Below are 22,151 nucleotides of genomic sequence, written 5' to 3' on the forward strand. Positions count from 1 at the left end.
TTGGCATATAGGTAGCAAATATCAATTTGAAAGTCTTTGGTTTGACCTATCCAGGGAATAAACACATGACATCCTGTACTTTAGGCAAGCATTCTACAATAGGTGACCATTTGTGTTTAATCATATCAATCAGAAAGATGTCATACCATATTAAAATACCGTTTCTGACACATTTATATAAATCGTCTGTCTCTGGGTCTATTGGTAGGAGATTTTTACAGTCAGGATCCTCCTTCAAATTTCTGAAATAGAAAAGAAATTAGTTCATAATAAATTACTTTTACAGATGTTTTACACATCTTGGTTTATCATCGACTAGAACAGGTTTACAAACAATTGTGTTTATGAAACTAAACATTACATTTCTATGATGTATCATGTGTACTATTGTTTGTTTGTCTTTTTCATTTTTAGCCATGGTGTTGTTAGTTTATTTTTCGATTTATGAGTTTGACTGTCCCTCTGGTATCTTTTGTCCCTCTTTTACATCCTACGATAACAGGTTACAGTATTAAAATATGTAAAACTAACTAAATAAGTAAGCAAAAACAAAATATGTCACAACTAACATTAATTATGTCGTTTTATGAGTAGAAAACGTTGCAATAGTTGTTCTGTTGAACCTATATATATCTAACTTTTGATTATTTGTGTAATGAGGAAAAGTTTTTACTCATGTTTTAAAAAGACCGTTTGCTACAATTTTTGTATTTCACAGTTAAAATCTGCCAAGAAGCACCTTTTAAGAGAAACTGTATTCATAATGTTTTTTTTTTATCTTCTGATTATGATTACAAAAGAATTGGTGTTTTATGCTAATATATATTGATAAATGTCCTTTATGTAATATTAACATGATAAATGTATTTTTTAATGTGTGTTATACAGTCTCTCATAACTCTTTTATAAATTGATCTGTTAATATTATATTGTGTTTTATATCAAATGTTTCAAAGAGGTAAGACTCTAATAAAGTATTTGTCAGTTGCTGTTGCATTTTTTTTATGAGTAAATTCTGACAATTATAAACCAGATGCTCCACAGGGCACAGCTGTATACGACCACAAATGTCGAACCCTGAACAGTTGGGGCAAGTATGGACACAACATTTAAGCTTGATACAGCTCTGAATTTGGATTGTGATTAAATAGTTGACACAACATAGATTTCTGACACAAAATGAATGCGGCCTAAGAATTTTAACTTAAAAACTTAAAAATTTTAAATTGGACATTTACCTCTTATGGTCCAATATCCAAAATCTAAATACATGGTTAGATTTAGCATATCATAGAACCCTAAGAATTCAATTTTTAATGAAATCAAATAATGTTCAATTTTAGACCCTTTAGACCTCAATGTAGACCAATTTGATAACGGGGCCCAAATATTAAAAATCTAAATACATGGTCAGATTCAGCATATATTGAAGAACCCCATATATTCAATTTTTGTTGAAATCAAACAAAGTTTAATTTTGGACCCCAATTTGGACCAACTTGAAAACTGGGCCCATAATCAAAAATCTAAGTACATGTTTAGATTTAGCATATAAAAAAAACCCAAGAATTCAATTTTTGTTAAAATCAAACTAAATTTAACTTTGGACCCTTTCAGTTTGGACCTTAATGCAGACCAATTTGAAAACAGGACCAAAAATTAAGAATCTAAATACATAGTTAGATTTGGCATATCAAAGAACCCCGATAATTCATTTTTTGATGAAATCAAACAGAGTTTAATTTTGGACCCTTTTGGTCCCCAATTCCTAAACTGTTGGGACCAAAACTCCCAAAATCAAAATCAATCCCAACCTTCCTTTTGTGGTCATAAACCTGGTGTTAAAATTTCATAGATTTCTATTTACTTATACTAAAGTTATTGTGCAAAAACAAAGAAAATGCTTATTTGGGACCTTTTTTTTGGCCTTAATTCCCAAATTGTTGGAACCAAAACTCCCAAAATCAATCCCAACCTTCCTTTTGTGGTCATAAACCTTATGTTAAAATTTCATAGATTTCTGTTTACTTATACTAAAGTTATTGTGCAAAAACAAAGAAAATGCTTATTTGGGCCCTTTTTGGCCCCTTATTCCTTAACTGTTGGGACCAAAACTCCCAAAATCAATCCAAACCTTCCTTTTATGGTCATAAACCTTGTCTTTAAATTTCATAGATTTCTATTTACTTATACTAAAGTTATAGTGCGAAAACCAAATGTCTTCAGACGACGACAACGTCGTACCAATATACGACCAACAAATTTTTAATTTTTGCGGTCATAAAAAAATGTTGGGTTGCTACACTGAAATGTGATGTAATTGTCCAATATATTTGAGAGGACTTAACAAATATATGGCAGTAGGATCAAAAGGAAAATGAACAAATAGATGAAAAAAATCAAATATACTTTCAATATTTAAATAGTACAAAGAAAAAAAAAATCTGTCTCTCAATTTTAAAATGAAAGACTAAGATTTTTATGGAATGTTATCATAATTACATAAGAAAAATTACTTTCTGATATGCAATAAAAGTTGACAAATTCATGGAAGATTTACACTAACAGTTTAACCTCGTTTAATTCAGTAGTAATTTTGTCTTCCTGTTCAGTCTAATATAACAATATTAACAGGATAAACAGGATATAAACACAAACACTAAATCATATTTCAGTCAGTAATATTTGTATCTAAGTCTCACCATTTTAACCTTCTTATACAAGAGCAGCAAATATAACATTTTTTTTCAATTTGATACCTGAAACATTTTTTATAAAAAAAAAAATATTCATTCATGGATATTCCTTTTATAGTTGAATAGAAAAGAAAACTATTTAGATTTTAGTTTCACTGAACAAATCAACTAAGTTTTGGTTTTCATTTTGAAACACCACTATTACGGTGTGCTGTATGGGCTTTGCTAATTTTTGAAGATCAAATGGTGACCTATAATTGTTAATTTTCTGTGTCATCTACTATGAATACCCTTACTTCAATCTAGTTCAAAAAAAAATTCCAACGGCCACATAGGATGAAACCTACACGTGCTATCTGCCATAATAATTAAAATTAACACCTTTGGACAAGTTCACAATCATTATTTGTCCCTTGATAAAAGAATATTTTACAAAACTATCCAGCTATACCTCAAAATTATTACAATGTATACATGGTATATGTATAGTTGTAAATTTAAACTGGTTACCTATTAATCCATTCTGCAAAGGCTGTTGTTTCTGCTTTCTTCACAGTATGTGTTGTACCTTCCACAGAAGCATGAGAAGTACCACCATGTGTTTCAATGTCTTTTCTTGTTACCACTTGTTTCTTGTATTTAATTCCAAAATCTTTTTCTCTTCGTAACTTGGCATATAACTGAAAATATATAATGAACATGAACAATGCTGCATAAATTCATAAATATATGGTGTACTATTTCAAAACTAAATATTTGAATCCATAGTGCACATGGTACACTCTGACTACTATCATGACTATTGTTTCAATTATTTTCCTTCCATGTTATATATTTGAATTAGAGTTATGTCCCTTTGTTGTCATATTGTTGCCTTATGCACTCATTTTTTCTACTGTCAGACCCATAAAAAAAGTATTTGCATTGTATAATACATCACTATGATCTAGTTAGGATGGTTTAACAGACTTGCATGAACACACATTCTGCTACAAACTGGACTAGTCAAATAAGAATATCAGCCGGAGTATTACATGATAACAAGAATATTATAACAGATAAATGCTGCACCTGCCAACATCCATTTTCAAAATCCTACGGTTTGTAGGTTATTACAAGATTTCACACTGTATCAGTGTTCATAACTCGCTATTTATTTACATGATATATATGTGTATAGAGACAGTCTAGCAATTCTATAATTGAAAATGTGTAAAAAAAACAGAACTATAGGTGTCCATTGTTCTGATGCCAAAAGAGAATCCTTTTTTATAATAGTTTTTTTTGTTTTACTATTTCTAAAGTTCATCTCAGTTCTGATTGTTTGATGGTGATGCACAAAACTTCCACATCATACCATTGGCTTGCTATTTTTAAAACAATGCATGTTCTTTTTTCACACCATGAAGACATCAGTATATGTTTATATTTATCTATGAAAGGCACTAGATACTATTAAATATACATTTTTTTTGTGTGTGAAGAATAAGGACATTTGTTTTTCTTGGTACTTACATTCTGGAATTCATCAATGTCCAGTTTTCCATCCTTAATTTTTGAGTCGTACTGATTGATCAGGTCTCTTACTTCATACCCAGGTAGCTTCATTCCAACCAATTCTAAGGCAGACTGTAGTTCTGATGCTTCAATGAAACCACTGTGGTCATTGTCCATCTGCAAAACAAAAATGGAAAATTCATTTAAACTTGCTGCATTTGTTTGCACCTGTGTTAAGTCAGGAATCTGATGTTTAGAAGTTGTCGTTTGATGATGTGGTTCATAAGTGTATCTCGTTTCTCTATATTCATATAGATTATACTTTTTTCCCCCGTTTGAATGGTTTTACCATGTCATTTTTTGGGGCCCTTTACGCAACTTGATGTTTTGAGTGAGGCAAGGCTCTGTGTTGAAGACCATACTTGAACCTTCAATGGTTTACTTTTACAAATTGTGACTTGAATGAGAGAGTAGTCTCATTGACACACATACTACATCTTCTTAAATCTATTTGTTTACATGTACATTTATGTTGGTTAACTTGGTTTTTCCCTATTAGTTCATATTGAGAGTTTGCAGTGTATCATGATCAGCTGGAACCATGTTTCTAGGAAATTTTTGGATGTTTTATTTTTAAGGTAGTGACATTAACTAGGCAGATTATTATAACTTCAAGATAATTATAATCGACTCCTTGGGAAAAAAACAGCAAAATCTGTACTTCATGTTGACTATCACCTGACCAATAAGGCTGTTTATCAATGTAGTCGAATATATGACAATGCCAGACAGTTTGTAATTATCATTATTTTAGTGCATGTTTATGGTAAACCACAATCAAGCATTTCATTGTTCTAATTATGTAACTGTTTTAATTAAAATGTTAGGTTTTTTTCAACAAAAACCTACATGGTATTTATTGACTGACTGCAAATTGAAGACTTCATTGAAACAAAGACAATTTAAACAACATGGCCAATAATCATAATAAAAGCATTTGAAAAACTGGTATATATTTTTGTTGCTGCAAGTTACAAGTCATAAATTTCAGTAGTTCCTGTTTGCATATATGCAACTGCACATACTTTGAGGACAGTATTAGTATAAATGGTGCAATTTTTGTGCATACATTACATGTACATGTATGCCACTGAATAATAAGTTTACAAGATATTTTTGCATTTAAATTAATTTACAGTCATATTATCAAATGAAACCTTGAACAAATGTACTATCAATATGGATTATATGTAGTTTAGTCGGTTAGATATATGTAGATAATACGGTTATGCCTATAAGCCTCAAACTACATCCTTGTACGGAGAAAAGATATAAATATTTTTAGCTGGTTTTCTCTGGATTTTGTATAAACCAAGGTCAAAACCTGGAGGTTGATTAAAATGTTGTTTACAACATATAATAGTCTAGCTAATTAATGTATTTGTAAGACATTTCGACAATTTTTTTTTTTAGATTTCTATTCACCATAAAAAATGGAGACAAAATTATTTCTTCTTAATAATGACTCCAATTTAATGAAACTCTTTCAATCTGGTATGTTTAGGTTCTGCTTCTCCATTTAAACATTGCATGTTCATTCAAAGCTTTTAATAAGTTTTTCAACTTTTAAAGAAAATTTAAATCCACAATTGAAATAAATATCTAAGAAAAATGACGAGGTCAGCATTTTTCCCAACACCTGTATATTTGCATTTTTTCACAGGTAAATATTTCCCTATCACAAACCCTCCCTTTAAATCAGACCATCAAAATATTTAGTTTATTAAATAGACTTGTGGATTTATTCGAGCAGATTGTTTTATCTTTTCCAAATATATGTATGCAATAAATATTGACATTGGGGTCATATGTAAACATAATAAAAACTTTTAGGATAGATAAAATTCTCAACAACTTTGTCAGTCTGAAATGGACATCCCTTACAAATTAATAAATGATATATTTGACCAGGGCAGGGGCCACAGATAGTATTCAGAAGCGGGGTAAAGTCTTAAAATACCAAATAGGCCATTTACATAAAGGGGGAATACCATTGTATTTGACATGTACATGTACAGACATTGAAAGTCTGAAGATCCAATAGTGACATGACCTATATAGTGTTCAGAAGCGGGGGTAAAGTATAAAATTCCAAATGGACCTGTCACACAAAGGGGAATACAATTGTTTATTACATGTTCATGTGGAGACACTAAAGTCTGAAGATCCAATATTATTAAGTGACATGACCTGCTTTGTTAAAATCTGACAGACTGAACATCACAATAATTAAATGTTGTAATTGCTGGTAATATGTGTAGCAATTATATAAAGAACTATGAATTGATTTAACAGCCTAGTCTTTATACTTCATAGAAATAGGGAAGAATATGGCTAGAAGTACATTACTGGACTATATAGTTCCAACACAAAAAGTCAATAAAACAACCAACAATGGTCTTACATAGTCATAAAGTCACAAGATCATCAACAACTGAACAAGGAGCCAAAGATCACAAAAAAGTACCTAGCAGTAAATTGAAAAGCACATTGATGTCTCAACCATATATTTTCATGGTATTATATAAGATCTATCAATTGTATCAATTGAGGAATGTTAATAAAACCTAGGTTAATCTCATGCAAACCTATTTCCCATAAAGTACAATTTATTTATTTTAAAAGTTTAAGTACAGTCCTTTTTCAAGTGTTTATTTTTTACTATTAAATGACTCTGCTATTTGAAAAGGGGAACCCCAAGTTATATGTTAACCTCAAACAGGTGTGTAAACTTAACAATCCTGTTGAATCAGTTTAAAAAAAAATCAAAACATAATTAGTTATGGCCCTTGAATTCAATCTGACTAAAATTCAATAGCACTAGTACTGATGACCTAGTTTTAAGATTTGTGGATCAATACCCAGTTGATTTTTATCTTCTGTCTACTGGTGTACTGAGGTAGCTTATGTCCCAACACACTCCTACTACCAAAATACAGGTATTCATATTACCAAATAAGGTAAAAAATCAGCCACTGTTTGTTGTTTACTTACGAAGGGGTGATTTCACACTAGATAAATCTGACAATTTAATGACAATCGGTAATACACAGTCATAAATACTTCGTTAACTGTCATTCATACCAATTAAATCATACAATCATATGATTATATCAAAATAATGTAACATTAATCATTAAAATTAGGTAATGGTTTTGTTTTCTCTCTATGTACAAATTATCACCTATTGTAATTGTCACAATGGTTACTTTCAATTCATTTCATTAACCAGTAAAAACTCCTTATAAAGTCAAAATGATGTTATAAACATCTGAATAATAATGTACATGTACTTGTTAAATTACTTATGGTTTAAATCTACAGGAAACTAAAATGTAACTTTAAAACCGTTTAAAACAGCCTACTACGTATAATTATGAGGAATTTAAAAAGTTGTATTTTAAAAATAAATTTGTATAATATTATAACCGGGAAGGTTGTTTTATGTACAAGGAAAGTTAATCTGAAACTATTAGATTATTATCACAAAACCTTCCTGATCAAATATTTCTGGAATTGCATTTTACTATGTAGTATCACATCAAATAACTTGGTTACGTTTCAAATACATGAAATAACGGATATACAGGTCATGTTTGTCTAAATAGAGATTTTTAGTCAAGTTTTCAAAAAAAAATTACAAGGTAGACAGGAAGAAAAACACCAGTAACAATAAAATACCACACACAAACTTAACAATTAAATCCAGTTTAACATCAAAATTATTCTTTTTCAATAAATACTTATTGATATATAAACATGATAAATAGAATAGAATATATAGAATATAGAATATTTTTATTTCCCAAATTACAGGGCCCATAAAGGGCATAAAATCAGATACAATTGATTTACATAATTGGTAACAACAACAATAGAGGCATATACATATATATTTGGAATATAAGCATTGGTCAGAATCAAGCTAAAAACCACATACATTGTATATATTGTGAATAAAAGGATAATAAAATTACATTATACATGTATATGTATTTATTCTCAAATTATTTACTTGACTTAGTGTCAGTGTTCATACCTGATCTCCTTAATTCAAAACAGTCACAAATATAACAGCCCAGTTTTTCCATAAGAGTAACATTTTCTTGGGTCAAGAGCCATAAAAATTTAGAAGATTTATTTAAATTTATAAAATTACAACAATTGTTAGAAATGTCTTTAAAAAATCGTCCCTTTGAATATCATAAAGAGGGCATTCTAATAAGAAATGAAGCTCATCTTCAACTTTACCAAGTGAGCAATTAGAACAAAGACGCTGAGATCTTTCTATATGCTTTTTTGAATATCTGTCTGTCTCAATTTTTAAAGAGTGAGCACTTATTCTTAATTTACAAATTGACTGTCTTTTTTTGAAGTCCTGCAATTCTAAATATTTTTCTTTTTTAAAACAATTTTTTATAGAAAAATAAGTACCAAGCTTCCCTTTTTGGGAGGTAATTGTTTGATACTTAGTTTATTCCAAAATGTGAAATAACTTTTACATAGTTTATTTTTAACATACTGACATAAATAGAATGTTATTATTTTGGACAAACTACAAATTTAGGAGATGCACATATCATGCATGTAACAAACATAATTGAAGTCAGAAAAAAGCTTCGTAAATCTACTTTTTGTGCGTTTATTGATTTTAAAAAGGCATATGATACCATCAATAGAAATATACTATGGTCCAAGTTAAATGTAATGGGGGTGGCTGAAAATTTTTGTGCTGCTATACAGTCTATTTATTCAAATATATTATGTTCAGTACGATTAAACGGCCATTTATCAGAATGGTTTAATGTTAACAGTGGTCTTAAACAAGGATGCCCATTATCTCCATTGTTATTTAATTTATATATTAATGACCTAGTTTCATTCTTGAAATCATATGAGTGTGGTATTGATATTGATGATGAAAAAGTTTGTATTTTGCTCTATGCTGATGATGTGGTTTTACTTGCAAACGATGAAAAAGAATTACAAATTCTGTTAAATGCATTAGATATATGGTGTGGAGATAATTGTATGACCATTAATTCCAAAAAGTGTAATATTGTGCATTTTAGAACACCTTCTGTTGATAAGTCACATGTTGAATTTAAATGTGGGAATGATATCATTGAATATTCTACTACTTATACATATTTAGGTTTAGTTTTAAGTGAATTTTTAGATTATAATGTAACTGCTAAAGCTGTTGCAGCTTCTGCAAATAGAGCACTTGGCCTTGTTATAGCCAAGTGCAAAATCTTAGGTGGTGTTACTCATAATGTCTTTTCAAAATTATATGAGAGTTTGGTGCTTCCAATTGTTGAATATGGTGCTGGTATTTGGGGTTGCAAAAATTTTTCTTTTATAAATGCCATCCATAATAGAGCTTGCAGATTTTTTCTTGGAGTGGGTAAATATACTCCAAATGCTGCAGTTGCAGGGGATATGGGGTGGATACCTATCTTTCAAAAACAATGGCAATGCTTAATCCGACTATGGTGCCGTTTGAACAATATGAGTTCTTATCGTTTAAACAGAAAAATTTTCATATGGGCAGACATTATGAGTAAAAAACATAAGTGTATAAAAAATTGGAATTTTTATGTAAGGAAAACGTTTTCTGAGTATAATGCAGAACATTTGTGTATCATTACAGATTATGTTGATAGTACCTCAGTTGTCAAAACTGTTATGTCTAAAATGTTTAGTAAATATGTCGAACAGTGGCAAGGCAATTTACAATCAGAGAAAGCTTTATCTGGTAAAGGTGGTAACAAACTTCGTACATATAATCTATTTAAGAACAGTTTTGAAACGGAAACTTATTGTAAAATTCCAATGCCATTTTCGCAAAGGAGTTCTTTTGCCAAATTTCGATGTGGTGTAGCACCACTAAGAATAGAAACGGGGAGATTTGAAAAATTAATTTTAAAAGATCGAGTCTGTGATAATTGTATGAATATTTTAGAAGATGAAGCCCATGTTATTTTATCGTGTCCTTTGTATGATGATTTTAGAAAAAAATTATTTGATGAAGCAACACATTTTAATAGTGATTTTATGTCTTATGGTGATAAACAGAAATTAGTGTTTTTATTTACAGATAATAATATGATTCGTAGCTGTGCCAAAGCCTGTAATCTTATTTTAAATAGACGTAGAAATGTTTTATACTGTAAATAATGTTAATGTCAATATGTTTTATAATAGATGCATTCTTTATATAATTTTTAATGTTATAGTCTCTTGTAATTCTGTACAGAATGGCTCTCCTTTTATATTTATATATTTTTACATTTAATGTAATGTTGTATTATATATTATTGAGAGATGAGACTTAAATAAAATATTGAATTGAATTGAATTGTAACTAATCATATATTTCTCTGCTTGTTCTAAGATCATAAGATCATTTAAATCGCTTCAGACTAGGATAAAGACAAATTATCAAATTAGTACCTCGTTACACAACAATAATACCAAAAGAAGATATACACCTAAATAAAGCTACACAAATCATTGCTATTGTGTTTATAAAAAAAAAAAATCTTGACAAAAATTTATTATACAACTTGTCATGCTTGTTGGGAGTAGAAATATTTCTCACTTTTAAGTTTATTTACATTTGACTGATAAATCACACTCTATAATACAGACTACAGTATGAAAGATTTATCATTTTAATTTTTCTATTTTCCAGTTCATAGGGTGCACTTTTATAAAATTCAGGGTTCCTAAAGCTGTCAAGTCCACGTTGTATTTTCTTTATACAAATTTTGAATACCAGTACCACAACCAGTCTTTTCCTGAATTTTGAATTTAAATATATATTTAAAAACGTTATTTTTCTCTGCTAGAATGCTTATTTAACCTAAACATGCTAAATGTAGGTTCTTCTATTTTATCATGTTTATTTATAATTCATGAACAAGATTCTTTTTGATTCTTGTCTCCATGAAAAGACACAATCCCAAATAATTAGGAAGTAGCCATTTTTGAAGTCCCAGTTATCATGTCTATAGGTTAAAATTTATCCTCATAATTTGCAAAATTCAAAATACAGTCGTTATTATGTATTTTAAGATGTTGAAGCATAATACCGATAATTACATGTACTTGTAAGATACAAACTGGATTAAGCTTAATAATGTCATTGTAACAATATAATATTTATATTAATGATTATATAATAAGAAAACAACAACTTATCCCCAAATTTGTAACTGTCTGCTGTTAAGACTTTCATAGTCAACTAATCTGTTAAAATCATTTATTTTCAGTAAAATCCTAAGGCTATTAAAAGCTTAATTTGTATTTGTATCATTCAAATGATATTTTCTTTCCATTGTCAGCTCCAACATGTTGAATCGTTAGATCTGACATGTTTTCTTTACCCATTTCACTAAATATGATAAAGCCTTTAATTGATGAATACTTTATATGACTGAAGTAATTATTCACATTTCTGAAGAAGTTGCCTTTCAACCTTACAATTTGTAAAGATGCTGTGTGGTACCACAACTGAGCAAATTAGTGAATCTAATACAGGATTGATTGATTGTTGATGTATAATGACACTTTTCAGGTGCAGACCCAGCCATTTTTAAAAAGAGGGGGTTCCCAACTCAGAATAAAGAAGGAGAGGGTGTTCCAACCATATGTTCCTATTCAAATGCATTGGTCGTCCAAAAAAAGAAGGGGGAGGGGGGAACCACATGTTTCCATTCAAATGCAATGCTTGTCCCATAAAAACTCCAGGACCCCCCCCCCCCACCTTGGATCGACCACTGCTTTTTTATTGGTGGAGGAAGCCAGTGGGCAGGAAAACTAATATATCCTAGTCAGTTATTAATTGGAGTTGAAAACCATCACAATGAACATAGTTCAAACTCTAAACTTTAGTGCTGACAAGCTAGTCATGCTAGTGATAGACAGAAGATGAACTGCTGAGGCCCATTTAAAAATGAGGATGTTCATTACTTTAGTTTACACTCCTATCACAAATTCTCCAAAAAAAAAAAGTTATCTTTTCTTACTAATCTAATTATTATCAAACTTGAATATTATCATGTAGATTTTGTAATTTAAGTTGTGTCACAAACTTAAACTTCAAACATTATTCAAAATTGTGTCAAGCATCACTCGTCATCTATCTACGGTACCTATTAACCAATTTATCTCCTTAAAAGGATAAAGAATTAAGAGTATTAATAAATACATGTATATAAAGATGATTCATTTACTGAAAGTCAAGTTTTCTAAAATAAAAATTTCCTATGAACTTTGTGTACTCTAAAAATTCATACTCATAAGGAAAGGTCCCCAAAAAGTTTTTTTTTCAATGTCCATGTGTATAATAAGTCAATAAGAACCATGAAGTAATTTAGGATTCTAAGGTTAACCTTAAATACCAACTCTTCTTACTACGTTAACCTTAAATACCAACTCTTCTTACTACATTAACCTTAAATACCAACTCTTCTTGGTACTACGTTAACCTTAAATACCAACTCTTCTTACTACATTAACCTTAAATACCAACTCTTCTTGGTACTACGTTAACCTTAAATACCAACTCTTCTTACTACGTTAACCTTAAATACCAACTCTTCTTGGTACTACGTTAACCTTAAATACCAACTCTTCTTACTACGTTAACCTTAAATACCAACTCTTCTTGGTACTACGTTAACCTTAAATACCAACTCTTCTTACTACATTAACCTTAAATACCAACTCTTCTTGGTACTACGTTAACCTTAAATACCAACTCTTCTTGGTACTACATTAACCTTAAATACCAACTCATCTTGGTACTACGTTAACCTTAAATACCAACTCTTCTTACTACATTAACCTTAAATACCAACTCTTCTTGGTACTACGTTAACCTTAAATACCAACTCTTCTTACTACGTTAACCTTAAATACCAACTCTTCTTGGTACTACGTTAACCTTAAATACCAACTCTTCTTACTACATTAACCTTAAATACCAACTCTTCTTGGTACTACGTTAACCTTAAATACCAACTCTTCTTGGTACTACATTAACCTTAAATACCAACTCATCTTGGTACTACGTTAACCTTAAATACCAACTCTTCTTGGTACTACGTTAACCTTAAATACCAACTCTTCTTGGTACTACGTTAACCTTAAATACCAACTCTTCTTGGTACTACGTTAACCTTAAATACCAACTCTTCTTGGTACTACGTTAACCTAAAATACCAACTCTTCTTACTACGTTAACCTAAAATACCAACTCTTCTTACTACGTTAACCTTAAATACCAACTCTTCTTACTACGTTAACCTAAAATACCAACTCTTCTTACTACGTTAACCTTAAATACCAACTCTTCTTACTACGTTAACCTTAAATACCAACTCTTCTTACTACAAGTACATGCAATCAGAAGTAAATACAACAGTCTTATTGTATTATTTAAGCTTGTATCAATTCACATTTTGGTTTTATTAGTTTAGAAGGAAGGAATATTATTATGCCTCTTGCATCGTTATATAACACTTCTTGATTACTCTTTTTCTTATATATATATATATATATATACATGAATGTAGGATTTTTGTACTTTTGTAGCATGCCATGTGATTGCTTCAAATATATATCCTTTTTCAAGTACACGACTTTACACTTAATTCTCATGATCTTAAAGACAATTAACAATTGTACTTTAATGTCAAATAGAGGAAATATTTCATAAGGACGTTAAAAAGCAGGATGTTTTTTTCAATTGTTGGTCGATTTTTTAATAAAATTTGTAAGAAAAGGGATTATTAAGAATTTAAAACAAATGAGAAATTAAGGCCAAAAATTGTAATGTGAAATAAATTGAAGAAAAAATGTGACAGCTGCCTCTAATATTGTACATAATGTATCAAGATTTCTTTTGACTTAAATATATGTTGATGGAGAAGGGTTCCAACTCAAAACCTAAATGCAGACAGAGGAAAAGACTGCCACCCAAATATGTGTTGGAGTGTAAAAGATGAAGGGACAGACACTTAATTAGGTAAAGCAATATAGCCCCAAACTGTTTCGAATGGAGGCCCTGGTATATCAAGATGGGATTTGATAATGTTCATTAGCATAAATGTCAGGGTGCAAAATCTTGGAATATATGATAAATGACAGTTTTGGATATATATAATTTATGCTCACTATTGAGTTAATGTCAGCTTTAATTTACTCATTACTGATAACTTATATTCACCAAATGAACAAAATTATAGGGTCACAACCACTAATTATTGCTTATGCAGTTCTTGACTTGGGACAATCACATCATAGACTCAGTGTAACTATGAACCAAACTTGGTTGTATTAAACTAGCTGTTTAGATCTTAATCCTTCCCCTTTTTCATACTAAGTACTAGAGAACTAAGTGCTCTTTATTTTACATTTTGGCCAGGTAAACCTTCAATCAGGGACCAATTAGTAGTAATATATTACATGTATTATAACCATTCAATTGAAAAAGACTATTTTCAACCTAGACATGCTAAACGAGAGTGATCAATCATTCTTCTTTCAATCTACCGAGTAAATAGTCCACAAAGAAATGGTTAAATATGTAAACATTGAACACTTGATTGGGTAACATGTGTCGTAAGCTTTTAAACTCTACCGATCGACATCCATAGATAACCGTTTAAATCCGTGAAAGGTAACCAAACCATGTAAAAAATGCTGCATGTGGGTTCAATAGACAGATTTGTAAAGCTGAATCGGTTTATATATATACCTGTCTATGTTAGTATGTAGTTACAAAGGTGTTCATAAGACCACACCTTAATTAAAATAATCAATTTTACTAAAAGAATGGACTCTTGTTTAATAAGTTAAAAAAAAGATATATATAAACTCAGTATGCACAATTGTTTATGTATACCTCAAAAGTATCAAACCATTCTACATGTGTGTCATAAATTTTACTTTCGGTACGCTTTATAAAATTATGACTGATAATTAAAATTTGAAGTGTTACATGGTTGTGTTTGAAGGTCAAATCCACATTATGCAAGTAACAAAGTCGGGTATTTAATATTGATCATGACATTTTTTTTGTCACATGATGTGATGATGTACAAAATGATGTAGTACATACCAATATCAAGGGGTGTACTATACATGTAGTATAGTTCAATGATGGACAATAAACAGCACATAAAAAAACGTCTAGAGGTCAACAGACAGTTTTTAGTATAGTGTCTATGTCAAACTCTTAATTGCACCAGGGCTAGAAAAACTGAATAATCACTATCAGTGGCCAACACATAATTCCTCAAAACATTCTTTATGAGTAGAAATTACTGAAAAATTTTGTAATTATTCAGCTTCCAGTCTGTGGATTCAAAAGTATTCCATGAAGACTGCCACAAGCATGACACTCACTGACCTAGGTCTACATGCACTTCTTTAAAGACTTCCATTGACAAAGTTCAGTACATGATGGACCATTTTTTATTTAGATCAGCTGTTGCATCGGTTCAAGTTCGAATCCGTTACATTTGTAATGGGCCAAAATTAAAAATAATTTTCCTTAAACTTTAATATTTTTATCCTTCCCCTCAGTAGCCCCATTAGCTTCTGATTACTTACTTTGCTACATCTTAAAACATTGTATATAAACTGTAAGATGTATAAAGGTATAAACAAAATTAAATTTGACAAAGATGCATTCAATTGATGTTAAATTTAGCTGAATAAACACGTTTTAAAATACCAGGGCCGCATTGTAAAATCATCCCGTTTAAATTCTTTTGACTTTAAATGGGGAAATAAATATAACATAATGTATACATTTAAATAGAAGAGGTCTGGCTGATGAATTGTCAAATGCAGGAGTTGTTCAAAACACACCATTACACTTTCATAAAAGAAGAATAAAACGGCTATGTCACCCATCAACCGATTGCCATGATTCAATATAATATCCATAAAGAAGTTATTTTCATGTGAAATAAATTCTAACCTTTTGCCACCAGGTTTATCTAGCTCATGGCTTTATTCTATCTTGATGTACATACATTGTATATATTATACTATACATATGATATGTACTATTAGTTTTAATTTTGAACAATAGATCCAAGTTTCTGCAGCAGCAGAAAGTTTAGACTTTTAAAAGTTTATTACAGAGCAGAGGTTGGTACATACAAGCAATCTGAAGCTTTTTTTGACAGTAGGGGCCTCGGTGGCCAGATAGTTACTACTGTAATCACTAGCCAGTCAACACTGAGGTTGTGAGTTCTAACCTCGCTCGCAGGGGTGCGTGCTCGACTCCAATCTTAATTGACTAGGATTGTCTGAGTTTTCTAAGGGCACTCCCACTTCCTCCACCAATAAAAACTAGCTGCCAAGAAATAGCCTAAAATTGACAGTACCACAGGGAAATCATGTAATTAATTTAACAGTTTCATATCCCCCCCCCCCCCCTTTTCCATATATGTCAAACATGTCAATTTTCATTTTTGGAGAATATAATGTGCTGTCAAATTTAATCTGAAAAGAGGATACAACTGTAGGTTTCTCATGATCATGATGATAGCAAAGTTGAACTGTACATAAGAATGTCGGTGAAATGCTCCCTAAAGCATTTACTACAATATATACAACTTATATTATATATTTGGCATATTTGTAGATAAAAATAATTACTTGATTCAAACAGGAAATTAAGTTGGCTTTATCAACAATTTCTTTAGGGTATATATACATTATATATAAACCATAAATATAGTTATATATCTGTTTTAACCATGTTATCTTATAAAGCATTATGAGTGTATAAAATTCTTTTTTAAATATTCAAATAATAAATGTTTAGAAAATTTATACAAATGACAATATACTTTTTTCTACATGTATTAATCTTACGTCTGTTGTCCAACATTTGTCCAATACAATGTCATCTAATATATCTATCTAAGAACTACCAGAAGTGAGAGCTGCCATAAAACATGCAACTGCATCAGTTTGAGACAATTTATACAAAAATTTATTTGGTCAAACTTTGTCAAGTATTAGCTATGAGTAAAAGTTTAGTTCAGGTGAAGTTTTCTTTATATATTGTACATGTCATGTGTTTGTACAAAAATTAGTTAACCTTCAAAATATGGAAAACTAATATATATAGGCAACACTGTACAATGTTATTGGTGATCATCTGGACTGTCCTTAAATCATAAAATAGCTCATGGCTAGACAATCTTCAGCCCCAAAACTATATAGTTTAGTCCAAGACTCTTATGATGTTCTGTGACTGATCTGTTTTGTGGATTTAAACTCCACTAGCAGCAATGAGTAGCTACACTTTAGTTATAATATAATGTTTTATTGTGTTATAATTTTATGTAATTATTTAAAAAAGTGTGACTTAAACTAAAAGGTAAAATAATGAACAAAAAACATCATGTGTGGAATGATATATACTTCAATCATGTCAATCATTTCGTCAATAGGACACCAACACAATAACCAAACAACACCTAGAGGACAATATGAAGTCTTCAATATTAGAAAAGCACTATTGTTATGTACATGTATTATGTTACATTCTTAATTCATGTAATTGTCCAAAGTCTAAACTAGAAGACATAATAAGTATTGGGAGCATACTACATTGTATTAACAAAATGATACCCAGCCCCCCCTTAAAAGTCCATAATGTGCGAACTTCTGAAGGAAACCATCAAAAATGAATTTCATAAAAGAGGAGATGCTATCAACATAACGTGGTGTCAACGTTAAGTTCAATATTGTCCATAGTCTAAACGAGAAGTACTGGGAACGAAGCTCACTAAATTATACCCTGCCCCTTGCAAAGACCATGATGAGTTGCAGATACTAAACAGGAATTTCAAAATAATATTTTGTCCATGTACATATGGGGCTGAAGATTGTCTAGCCATATAATATCAGAACCTGCTCTTTTGACACAAATCACTACTGAAAGTGCATACATGTGATGTATATATAAAACCTTAGTGGGTCAATCTTATAAAACATATTTTTTTCATTTTGCCCTAAATAAAACATAATTTCTTGTAAAAAATAATCATGTGTAAATATGTGAACTACTTGTGAAAGAAACTCCTACAATAACACTAAATGAGGCACTTATTAATTGACAAGGAAAAAAAGATTTACACTAAATACTAAAATAGGATATGAGAAAGGAAATCATCCATTAAGAGAACGGGAAACTCGAAAGGAAGAATAAACAACAGATGGTTCAAGTGTTTCAAGTTGAAACAATATCTCAGGTCATGTATTTTGAAGAGACTACAAAACTTACATTAGTTATAAAGGGATACTTAGCACTTAGACAATTGTACTGTTACAGTGACTGTGTCTATGTCTTGAGTTATTACATGTAGACAGTTAAAACTGCCCAGAAATGCTTATTATTACATAATTATCAAGATTATGAAAATATATAATGACTAATGTACATCATGCTCTTTTAATTGCAATGATCTTTCTTAATTCAAAATTTCATATTTATATTTGGTGTGTATTATTTGTGGTCAAAGATACAAGTACATGTATACATGGTGTATTGTGATCATTTATCATTTTTAACAAAAAAATGTTGCTACATGTATATGCATGTTTATATGTAAACATTACTTTCTTGCAAAAGTTCTGTAGTAATATTGTATAGTACAGGTTCATTTAGAAAGACTTTTGTGAACTTTTCACACAAATTAATTTTTAAAGTTCTTTAAATGTATTTAAACAAGGAGATTGAACAATAATAAAATATTCACAAGTGTGATATTGGCCAATATATCATCAGTTGATCTAAAATCATTGTAAATCTAAATCTGTCTCTTAAACTGAGGCTATCTGATGTTTTTTATGAGGTGATAATATTATCCTGACGACTTTTATGACTTTTACCTGAGGCCAGGTAGATTTACACAGGTATAGACAACAAATGACCCATACTAAGGCCATATAAATGTTTACATGTTTGTTTAATCACCTGTAATTATGTCAATATGTATAAAATGTATGACCCAATTCATCAATATTAAGAAAGGTCCAATTTTCACAGGTATTGGTCTCGATGACAGGTAAAATTACATGGCATCAATAATACGGGTGGCTATAAATTTGTATTACTACAAGGCATATGTTTCTTTCAGTTTAACATGTTTCATTTTTGACAAGGTGAAATGTTGTGAATGAAATTGCCCCCGATAGCTACATGTATATAGTAAACAACTGTGTTTAGATTTTGTACCTTAACGTCTTGTAGAACTTTAAAAGTGCACTTCTTCTACTTCTTTGAGGTTAATTAATCGCAGTAGAAATTAGCAACATAATGCAGATATGACAATAATCATGAGTAGAAACAAAATAGGAGAAATTGGTACGGAAATAGTCCTTATGAATAGAATAATATTCTCCATAAGTAATTTCAAGCCCTAAAAATAAAATTTTAATGAAGACTAGCATGACTGGTCTATATATAAAACTATCAACAAACATGCACATGAATAAGGTTTTTGTGAGATGAAACTCCTGATTACCATGATTACCAGAACATGCTAGTATTTACTTGAAAAAATAATGAAAAATATAATAATCATTTACAACTCAGTCATGTCAGTGGGTTACATTTTGGTGGGGAAGGACAACACTCAGTGTTAGATCATGTAGATTGAATCATTCAGAAAAGTCCACAATAGTTTCCTGATGTAAATTTCTTCCTTTAAAAAGGTTAGCATGGTTGTACTTTTAGTTCATGAAGGATATCTTGATCATGTTTCACAATGTTATATTCATGATAAACATGATAAAATTATTAAAGGTACCTTAACAAGCTCAAGACAACCTATGCAATCCTTTGATTATTTTCATTGTTTGAATATAATAATATTCTTTTATCTTTGGTCCTGTAAAATTTTGTTTGGTAAACTAGGACTGTTCAAGTAAGAGATCATAATTCATTTAATTAGACAACAGCTCTGATTAATACTCATAATCATGAATCATGATGATACCGTTATAAACATGATCAACCTCCAGGATTTTACTTTGACCAGTACGACTGATCTTCTTTTCTTGTCTTTAATAGTTTCATCAATTTTGTTTTGTGCTTAGAAAAAAATATATGCAAAAAACCACTGTGTTTTACAGGTATCAGCAATGAAAGACGACTAGAATAACTGTATTCTAATTATGATACAAAATTTACGTGTACATGTATGCTTCGAAATTCCCAATTTTCTCCTGTGAATCCCCTTTTTACTCAATCAAAAATTATAATAGCCTTTAAAGGCGACATATTTTTTTAGAACAAGAAATTTAAAATGTGTTAATATTTTAATAAATTTCAAGGCAAAATGTTTTGTCATGACTACATGTACAAAAATGATGTACCAAGATAACTTAGGAGTCTGTCTGCTTAGAAAAGTAATGCATCAAGGAACAATTTCATACTTATGTTTTTTAAAATTTATAATTCCACATGAATTTGAATGCCACTTTAAAGAACCCCCCTTTTCCAGGTGACGCATTGGAAAATGGCTTCCTCGTTGACCGGTTTGGGAACTTGGCTATTTATAAATAAAATGTTTAATAAAACTTACCGTTTGAAAAGCTGCCACTAATTCATCGATTTGTTCATGAGAAAGGTCCACTGTTGTTCGACTCATCTTGAAAATTTATAAAAACACTAGAAAATCAAGATACAAAGTTTGTGTGTTCAGGGTGGGACGACGTCACGTGATCAATCATACGGAAGTTATAATGACGGACATGACTCAAATTTTCCGGAAACACAGATTATTTATGACATTTTGATAGTGTCATGGTTACTAAATCACAGGTGTAAAACACAATTTCTGCTATTGTTCTATATAAATGTCATTAGTGTTTAATTATCTTAAAAAAATGTTATCATTGTATGAAATTTACAAAGCCACAAGGGTCCATGATTGGCCAAATAAAGAACGTAAAATACTGTTTTCACAAATCATAACATCATAGATTTAGTAAAAAAATAAAAAGTGAAAGTTTTTCATACTTTTCAAAAATGTATTTTACTTAGTATCATAGTGTAAACATGGTAGTAAAAAAATGAGAGTTTTTCAAACTTAGTTTAAATGAAAATCTTCATAATAATCATGAGAGGCCACCTAGATTGTTTTCAAGCTACTGGTTGTGAAAAAAATAAACATTTTGTGTAGACTATTTTTCAGATAAAAGCATCATCATATGAATAAAATGAGAGAGCATTTCCGATGCAAAGAAATTTTCATAAGTGGGGGCCCACTGACTGACCTAAGAGGGGGCCCGCTCCAGTCACGCTTTGACAGTGATTCCCTATAAAAGCAACCAAATTTTTCCCCAAAAGGGGGGGGGGGGTCCGGGCCCCTTCCCCCTAAATCCACCTCTGCATTTGATGGTGACAAGGGAACGTTAACATCTGAAAATGGATAATTTACAAAAGGAAATAAAAACCAACACTTTTATCATAAATGTTGGCATTATAAGCTTTTCGTTTAAGACATGATATATACCAAGATCCAGGAAAGGTTATTGTTCATTGTTAGTATTAGCTTTATTTAAAGTTAGTTCAAAATAGCAATGAATTGAATAAAATGCTTTAAAAAAAAAAAAATTATTGGGTGTAAAAGCGTCCTGAACCAAGTGAAATGATATGAATATTTCAAAATAGAAATGGACCTAGCTTTTGTGCATCCTAAAATGATATAGCATTATAGCTGCTGTATTTAGTTTCTGTCGTTGCATGCCAAGCCTAAAGATTCCATGAAAGTATTTCGAATTGTATAAGCTTACCTTGCAATCAGGGTAATTTGGGCTATTATCATCACTTTCCGCCTGTCAGTCCGTCTA

At 30.4% G+C, this 22,151-nt stretch overlaps 1 protein-coding gene across 1 annotated transcript in view; it reads right to left on the bottom strand.

Annotated features, from left to right (window-relative positions):
• LOC143083217 (plastin-3-like) overlaps positions 1-21,041 on the bottom strand; it is a 32,568-nt gene extending 11,527 nt beyond the window's left edge. The window contains exons 1-4 of the mRNA XM_076259472.1: positions 20,882-21,041; positions 4,212-4,370; positions 3,207-3,376; positions 147-242 (exon numbers count right to left, since the gene is read on the bottom strand). Coding sequence (XP_076115587.1) covers positions 147-242; positions 3,207-3,376; positions 4,212-4,370; positions 20,882-20,947 — 491 coding nt within the window. The 5' untranslated portion in view covers positions 20,948-21,041. The remainder of the gene's footprint in view (positions 1-146; positions 243-3,206; positions 3,377-4,211; positions 4,371-20,881) is intronic.
• Positions 21,042-22,151: the final 1,110 nt, after the last annotated feature.

The sequence above is a fragment of the Mytilus galloprovincialis genome, chromosome 7 (genome assembly GCF_965363235.1).
Source record: "Mytilus galloprovincialis chromosome 7, xbMytGall1.hap1.1, whole genome shotgun sequence".
NCBI classification, from domain to species: Eukaryota; Metazoa; Mollusca; class Bivalvia; order Mytilida; family Mytilidae; genus Mytilus; species Mytilus galloprovincialis.